At 47.7% G+C, this 8,754-nt stretch overlaps 2 protein-coding genes across 8 annotated transcripts in view; one reads left to right on the forward strand and one right to left on the reverse strand.

The window, feature by feature from the left end:
• GAMT (guanidinoacetate N-methyltransferase) overlaps positions 1–8,754 on the reverse strand; it is a 215,843-nt gene that overhangs the window by 157,095 nt on the left and 49,994 nt on the right. The gene's annotated exons all lie outside the window — the stretch shown is intronic.
• The window catches only part of TJP3 (tight junction protein 3), a 51,964-nt gene that overhangs the window by 13,781 nt on the left and 29,429 nt on the right, over positions 1–8,754 (forward strand). For all 5 annotated transcript variants that reach the window (XM_083594437.1, XM_083594435.1, XM_083594438.1 and 2 more), the window contains exons 2-6: positions 769–825; positions 2,304–2,428; positions 2,893–2,995; positions 5,565–6,036; positions 7,617–7,720. In XM_083594437.1, coding sequence (XP_083450563.1) covers positions 778–825; positions 2,304–2,428; positions 2,893–2,995; positions 5,565–6,036; positions 7,617–7,720 — 852 coding nt within the window. In that variant the 5' untranslated portion in view covers positions 769–777. The remainder of the gene's footprint in view (positions 1–768; positions 826–2,303; positions 2,429–2,892; positions 2,996–5,564; positions 6,037–7,616; positions 7,721–8,754) is intronic.

An 8,754-nucleotide genomic window follows, 5' to 3' on the forward strand; every position in this document is an offset into this window, starting at 1 on the left:
TAGAGCGAAAAATACGGCAATTCCTAATAGGAAGGCCTCAGGGTTTTTTTGGGAGAAGAGAATTTAAATATCTTTTAAAATTTCATTATATATGCTATCCCAAAATTCTCTTACGCTTCCACCACATGTGCATAAATGTAGTGAGTGTTAGTTGGCAATGGAGAGTCGAAGGAAAGGGCAGAGCAGGTGAGGAAACTGAAAATCATACAATTATAGAGTTGCAAGGGACCCTCAAAGGGACGCAGGTGGCGCTGTGGGTTAAACCACAGAGCCTAGGACTTGCCGATCAGAAGGTCGGCGGTTCGAATCCCCACGACGGGGGGGGCTCCTGTTGCTCGGTCCCTGCTCCTGCCAACCTAGCAGTTCAAAAGCACGTCAAAGTGCAAGTAGATAAATAGGCACCACTCCGGCGGGAAGGTGAACGGCGTTTCCGTGCGCTGCTCTGGTTCGCCACATGACTGGCCACATGACCCAGAAGCTGTACGCCGGCTCCCTGGGCCAGTAAAGCGAGATCAGCGCCGCAACCCCAGAGTCGGCCACGACTGGACCTAATGGTCAGGGGTCCCTTTACCTTTACCTTTTAAGGGACCCTCAAGGGGCATCTGAGTCCAACCCCCTCCAATGTGTAAAAGGGGCTTTTTAAGAGAGAAAACAGAAACTGAATCAGACATTGATTTGACACAAAGGGCTAATTCTCTGGCTGCCTGCTCTCTTTCTGTTTGTGTATATCCCTGAAGTTGTTTTATAATGTTTTTCGTCTCCCCCTAGGTTGCAGACATGGAGGAAATGATAATCTGGGAACAGTATACAGTAACGCTAAACAGGGTGAGTGATTTGATAAATAAGCAGAATAACAATAACAACAATCTTTATTGTGGTCCAGAGACCCAGCAAATCATTACAAAGCAATGCACAATTCAGACAGCCTACCTCCAGGTTAAACAAGCATTTTGTTCAGAATATAGGGATCATTGGTTCTTGCAACCACCGATAAAAACTTGGCCACTGCTAATGTTCTAGCATTTGTCCGGTCTTCCAGTAGGAACCTGACATAGTGAGCCTCTGATTTTCCTGGGAAAGGTACCAGCGAGGGTAGTATCAGTTCAGCCCTGGCTTGCTCATATTTTGCACAATGCAACAAAATATGTTTTATGGAATTGATGTCTTGAGCACACGAGCAAAGTCTGTCCTGGTAGGGAACTCTTCTCAACCTGCCATCCAACACTGCAGAAGGAAAGACGTTGAGTCTGGCTTTGGTGAAAAGCCTTCGATAGTTTGGTACTGTCAGGTTTTTAATGTAAGATGTTAACTTAAAGACATGCCCATATTGTACTCCTACTGCCGGCGGACTACAGACTGCGTGTGATCGAGATCGCAAGTCACTGTGTGCATTATCCCATAATCTTTGCTTTAACGTCTTTTGGGCGCCTTCATAACCCAGGTAGTACAGTTGGGGGGGGGTGACAGACTAATAAGCAGAATAAGCCCAAGAAATAAGCGGATGGTTTTCTGATTTTTGTGCGTGTGTTTTTGCTTTTAAAAAAATATTAAAGCTTGAAAGGAGCATGAAAAGATAATATGCAGCAAGCATGTCCACAGTCTGTTTTGGGGACCCAATCCGGCCCACCGGTCGGTTTAATCCAGACCCTGTGGCAGATTATCTCCTGGGGTAAAATCCTAAAAAAAAAGGTCAACAGCTTTGGTTGGCCCTCACGGCCCTTCACTTCATCAAATCTGGCCCTCCTTGAAAAAAAAAGACCTGGTGAGCTTTCCCTTCCCGGTGCATCCACAAAGAAGTTTGCGGAAGCTTCTTCACCCCTTTTTTGCTCAACCAACAGACCAACAAACCGTGGTTTGATCTTAAGTCCAGTTTTCTGGAACCATGGAAACCATGGTTGGTGAACTCACAAACCGTGGTTTGCTCTTAAGTCCAGTGTTTTGGAAGCAAACGAAGAGGAAACCATGGTTACTGAACCCAGAAACCATAGTTTGATCTTAAGTCCAGTTTTCTGGAAGCGAGAGAACGGGAAACATTGGTTGGTGAACCCAGAAACCATGGTTTGCTCTTAAGTCCAGTTTTCTGGAAGCAAGTGAACGGAAAACTGTAGTTGCTGAACCCACAAACCATGGTTTGATCTTAAGTCCAGTTTGCTGGAAATGAGTGAAGAGGAAACCATGGTTGGGGAACCCACAAACCATGGTTTGATCTTAAGTCCATTTTTCTGGAAGCAAACAAACTGGAATCAAATTAAATTGGAGTGCAGAAGGGAACTGACATCTGCATTGCACCTCTTTCCTTGCAGGATCCCCGGAGGGGCTTCGGCATTGCCATATCAGGAGGCCGCGATCGCCCCAGCGGCGTCGACGGAGACACATCCATCATCATCTCCGACGTAGTGCCCGGGGGCCCTGCTGATGGCCGGCTCCAGTGAGTAGCCTTAAACTAGGCAGCTTTGGCAGGCTGCCAGGAAACCGTAGTTTGATCTGAAGTCTGGTTTGCTGGAAGCGAGCAAACTGGAAAATCTGATTGGTGAACCCAGAAACCATGGTTTGATCTTAAGTCCAGTTTGCTAGAAATGAGGACACTGGAAACCGTGGCTTTGCAAACCCACAAACCATGGTTTGATCTTAAGTCCAGTTTGCTGGAAGCGAGCAAACTGGAAACCGTGGCTTGGCAAACCCACAAACCATGGTTTGATTTTAAGTCCAGTTTGCTGGAAGCAAGCAAACTGGAAACCATGGCTTGGCAAACCCACATGGCAGCCAGGAAAGAGGGAAATGAGCTTTCTATGGAATCCTTGAAAGGTTTTTTTTAATGGTTTGGGAGAGTCAGAATCTTTTTGTTTGCTGATCACTCTTGGCCCATCTCACAAGGCTTTCGCCTTTTTTCAGGACCCGGGACAAGATAGCCATGGTGAATGGAATCTCCATGGAGAATGTGTCGTCTTCCTTTGCTATCCACACCCTGAAAGGCTGCGGGAAAGCCGCCAATATTGTGAGTAAGAGCAAGCGTCGACTCCTTGACGGTGACCCTCGGCCAATCGCTCTGGAAGAGGCATGCCTTTAAATTAAGCAACAGCTCAGTGGCTAATAGCATGAGACTCTTAATCTCGGGGCTGTGGGTTCGAATCCTGCATGGGGCAAAAGAGTCCTGCTGTTTGACGGAGTCGGCGCCTACCGACATTACAATTCCCAGATTTCGATCGTCTCCCTGCAGATTTTGGGTCGGCTCCTTTCCTGGTGAGAGAACGGCAGCTCTGCGTGAGCTGGTAACAATCGTTGAATTTGTTGAAAGGGACCCCCAGGGGTCATCAAGTCCAACCCGCCCTGCGATGCGTTCAGACATTGGCCTTTCTCCGGAGGTGAAGTCAAACTGTTGGAAGGTTGCAGCGCCTGTTGTGGTTGTAGAGACTGATACAGGGTATTCCTGACAGAACATAGAACTATTATTATTGTTATTACATTGGTACCTCTGGTTACATATGCTTTTTAGGAGGAAAAAGTGAGTCTTATAGAGCAAAAAAATACAGTATTTAGCTGTATGCATGCGCAGAAACGGAGGCTTTGAGGGAAAGCAGGCCTGTGTTGTCTGAGCCGGATATTATCCGACGGAACAGAGTTTCCACTCCTATCGCTGATTCAAGGCCATATAACTCCGACGTTCTCGGCGCATTCTTAACAAAATCTGAGTTAGCAGATTCCCCCAACCGCAGCCGGTCGCACACTATTTTTGTGTCTTTTTTACAATGTAGGCTACCGTATTTTTTGCTCTATAAGACTCACTTTTTCCCTCCTAAAAAGTAAGGGGAAATGTGTCTGCGTCTTACGGAGCGAATGCAGGCTGCGCAGCTATCCCAGAAGCCAGAACAGCAAGAGGGATTGCTGCTTTCACTGCACAGCGATCCCTCTTGCTGTTCTGGCTTCTGAGATTCAGAATATTTTTTTATTGTTTTCCTCCTCCAAAAACTAGGTGCGTCTTGTGGTCTCGTGCATCTTATAGAGCGGAAAACACGGTTTCACCCAGTACGGGCCCCAAGGGTCATCTAGTCCAACCCCGGCTGTGCGGGAATCGCAGAATTCCCGACAAATGGCCGCCCAACCTCTGTTTAAACCTTAACCTGAAGCACCACTTTAGCTAATGGGGCCTCCTGCTGCTGCCGTGCCGCCGGAGCACGATTTCTGTTCTCATCCTGAAGCAAAGTTCCTAACCTGAAGCACTATTTCTGGCTGAGTGGAGTCTGTAACCTGAAGCGTGTGTAACCTGAAGCGTATGTAACCCGAGGTACCACTGTAAGCTAAACAAGCTATATCTTAGGGCCCCACTCGCAAGAGCACAGGCTTTCTGACTCCTGGATTGATAACGATCTATTATAATTACAATGATGTAACTTGTATACAAGGGACGCGGGTGGCGCTGTGGGTTAAACCACAGAGCCTAGGGCTTGCCGATCAGAAGGTAAGAGGTTCGAATTCCGCCACGGGGTGAGCTCCCATTGCTCGGTCCCTGCTCCTGCCAACCTAGCAGTTCGAAACCACGTCAAAGTGCAAATAGATCAATAGGTACCGCTCCAGCAGGAAGGTAAACGGTGTTTCCGTGCGCTGCTCTGGTTCGCCAGAAGCGGCTTAGTTCTGCTGGCCACATGACCCAGAAGTTGTACGCCGGCTCCCTCGGCCAATAAAGCGAGATGAGCGCCGCAACCCCAGAGTCGGTCACGACTGGACCTAACGGTCAGGGGTCCCTTTACCTTTACAACTGAAATTCCAAGACGTATCTGGGAATTAAAATTAAATACTTTTCATACCTGCACTGATGATAGTCATTGTTTGGATGGGGAGCTTTTATCCATTTCCGCAATCACATTATCTATCAATCAATCAGTAGCTGAACTGGGTTCCACACAGTCACAAAAACAAACGAACCGAAAAAGCCTCAAAAACGCAAAATAAAGAGGAAAAACAAAAGCGCCAAACTTAATCCGTTCCAGAAGTCCATTTGACTTCCAAAATGTTTGGAAACCAAGGCGCAGCTTCTGATTGGCGCAGGCGCCCCGGAAACAATAGCCGACAGCCGCGTCGGGCGTTCGGCTTCCAAAAAAACGTTCGGAAACTGGAACACTTACTTCCGGGTTTTCGGCATTTGGGAAACAAGGCATTTGAGAACCAAGGCGTTTGAGAACCAAGGCATTTGGTAACCAAGGTGTTTGAGAACCAAGGTGTTTCGTAGCCAAGGCGTTTGGTAACCAAGGCATTTGAGAACCAAGGCATTTGAGAACCAAGCGTTTCGTAACCAAGGCGTTTGGTAACCAAGGCGTTTGGTAGCCAAAGCGTTTGGTAGCCAAGGCGTTTGGAAACCAAGGCATTTGAGAACCAAGGCATTTGAGAACCAAGGCATTTGAGAACCAACGCGTTTGGTAACCAAGGCATTTGAGAACCAAGGCATTTAGTAACCAAGGCATTTGAGAACCAAGGCATTTGGTAACGTAGGCATTTGAGAACCAAGGCATTTGGTAACCAAGGCGTTTGAGAACCAAGGTACCATTGTATTTCGTTTTCTCCTCTCACAGACGGTCAAGCGCCCCCGGAAAGTGCACCTCCCGGTAGCCAAGCCCACCCCGCCCAAAAGCCTTCCGCTCTCCAGCCCCGCTTTGCGCGACGGCGACTCCGACGAGGACGCCGGCTACCGGGCGCCTTCTGCACGGGGCGGGTTGGTGGCTGGCGGCCGGCGCCAGGCTGAGGCGGAGCACAACCGCGGCTACGACGGCGACTCCTCCAGCGAGAGGAGCTCCGGGCGCCACCGAGACGAGGAAGACGCCCCCCGCAGGCACCCGGTCCGGAGCAGGAGGCGGAGCCAAGACGGCGGGCACCGGAGGCGGAGCCAAGACAGCGGGTCGGACCGGCAGCGCTTCACCAATGGGTACAGCCACAGGGGCAGCGCTAGCGGGCTGGCCCTGGTATCCGGGTTCAAGAGGCTTCCGCAGCAAGACGTGCCGATGAAACCGGTCCGCTCCGTTCTGGTAAAGAACAAGGAGAGCGAAGGTGAGGGGGATTTCCACCCCAATTTCCCTCTCCTCTTTTTTCCTTTTACGTAGAGATTCTTCGCCTTTTTAATATGATTTTTTATTAATTTAATCCTTCTGGACCGCCTAGAGGTGCTGGGAGCTGGGGGCAGTGTTATACGGTGGTTCTGCTCCTTTCTCCTGGGCCGTGTCCAGAAAGTGGGGGGGATGAGTGTTCAGACCCCTGGGCCCTCACTTGTGGGGTGCCTCAGGGTTCTGTCCTCTCCCCCATGCTTTTTAATATCTATATGAAGCCGCTGGGAGAGATCATCAGGGGGTTTGGGCTGGGTGTCCATCAATATGCGGATGACACCCAGCTCTACCTCTCTTGCAAATCGGAACCAGTGAAGGCGGTGAAGGTCCTGTGTGAGTGTCTGGAGGAGGTTGGAGGATGGATGGCGGCTAACGGATTGAGGTTGAATCCTGACAAGACAGAAGGACTGTTTTCGGGGGACAGGAGGCGGGCAGGTGTGGGGGACTCCCTGGTCCTGAATGGGGTGACTGTGCCCCTGAAGGACCAGGTGTGCAGCCTGGGAGTCATTTTGGACTCACAGCTGTCCATGGAGGTGCAGGTTAATTCTGTGTCCAGGGCGGTCGTCTACCAGCTCCACCTGGTACACAGGATGAGACCCTATCTGCCCGCGGACTGTCTCACCAGAGTGGTGCATGCTCTGGTTATCTCCTGCTTGGACTACTGCCATGCGCTCTATGTGGGGCTACCTTTGAAGGTGACCCAGAAACTACAACTAATCCAGAATGCGGCAGCTAAACTGGTGACTGGGAGCGGCCGCCGGGACCACATAACACCGGTTCTGAGAGATCTGCATTGGCTCCCAGGATGTTTCCGAGCACAATTCAAAGTGTTGGTGCTGACCTTGAAAGCCCTAAATGGCCTCGTTCCTGTATACCTGAAGGAGCATCTCCACCCCCATCATCCATCCCGGACACTGAGATCCAGCGCCGACGGCCTTCTGGTGGCTCCCTCATTGAGAGACGTGAGGTTACACGGAACCAGGCAGAGGGCCTTCTCGGTAGTGGCGCCAGCCCTGTGGAACGCCCTCCCTTCTGATGTGAAGGAAATAAGCAGCAATCTTCTTTTTAAAAGACATGAACAAACAAACAAGATTTTTCACGTCCTTTTAATAAGGTGCACAGAACCAAGCGTGCGGGTTATGGCAACTGGTGAAAATTAAAAGAAAAGGAAGATTGATTTATCCATTAAAACTCCATATTCCAATTCCCCCTTTTATTTAAATATTTCCGCTATATTTTAAGTACCAGTAGTTTAAACTGCTGAATTTAGATGAATCTCGCTATCGCTTTGTTACATAATTCTTCAGATATTCCGCGAGAATTTTCCACTCTTCTTTAAGAACTCCGATCTTCCCGGTTCCTTATTCCTATTTGTCAATTCTACATATTCCATTGATTTATCTGCCTTTTCCCCCCTCCCTCCTTCGAAAGCGCTTGAAGAACTCTTGCGGAATCTGCCGTTCATTTCACCCAAATGTCTTCGTTTTTTTCTCTCCTCTCTCCCCCCAAAACCCGACAAAAATGCAGAGTTTGGCTTGAAGTTGGGGAGCCAAATCTTTATTAAACACATTACGGACACAGGATTGGCGGCTAAGGACAGTTCGTTGCAGGAGGGAGACCTCATACTGAAGGTGAGTTGGGTGGGAGAGGGTCTTTGTTTAAATTCTGGAGGAATTACATCCACAGTTTTGGGGAATGTTCAGGGTGGCAGGAGAGGATATATTGTTTATTAACACCCTTCCTTTTTCATACTACTGTATTTTCTGGCGTATAAGACTACTTTTTAACCCAGGGAAATCTTCTCAAAAGTCGGGGGTCATCTTATACGCCGGCTACAGCAGCAGCTCCGGCAGCAACTCCCCACCAAAGGACAAAACGACAGCAAATTAAATCAGAGGACACCAAGCTTTCTAGATGAAGCAGAAATACGCTTGAAAATTGGCCCCAGAAGCCCCCGGCCACTGGGAAGGGGAGCAGATTTCCGAGCCGGACTGGAGACTGGTTTTTTAATTTTTATTTGGTGTGCGTTGCAAGAGGGGTAGTCTTATACAGCGAGTATATCCCAAACTCTGTATTTTAACTGGAAAAGTTGGGGGGTCGTCTTATACGCCCAGTCGTCTTATACGCCAGAAAATACAGTACATAAAATACATTGAAATATCAGGGAATATGCTGGAAAGGAACTAAATTGGCTTTAGCAGAAATGATTTAAGGAGATATGTATGAATATGATGTAAACTTTGAAATTTTAAGATTTTTAAGATAAGATAAGGTTAAAGAGATTAAGGTAAAGTGAATAACAGATTATATTAAAAGATGGAAAGGTTATGTTGAATCAATAAATAAGATAGATTGTGAAGACTAATCATTTAAATTAAAATTGAGAAACATGGGAAGAATTTGCTGGAATAACAAATTAAACTAGAATACAAAAAGGGAGGTGTGAGGAGGTTCAAGAAATAAGCAAATGAAAAGTTGTAATCTGAGATTTGTATTTTTCTTCTTTCTTTTTTGGTTTTTTCTTTTTTTTATTTTTTTATTTTGCTGTATTTTTCTGTTTTTCTTGGGTTTTTTTCGTGTTTATGTACTGATGAAATTTTGAATAAATATGATTAAAAAAACAAAAAAACAGAGTCGGCCACGACTGGACCTAACGGTCAGGGGT

The sequence above is a fragment of the Podarcis filfolensis genome (genome assembly GCF_964270895.1).
Source record: "Podarcis filfolensis genome assembly, chromosome: 18".
NCBI lineage: Eukaryota > Metazoa > Chordata > Lepidosauria > Squamata > Lacertidae > Podarcis > Podarcis filfolensis.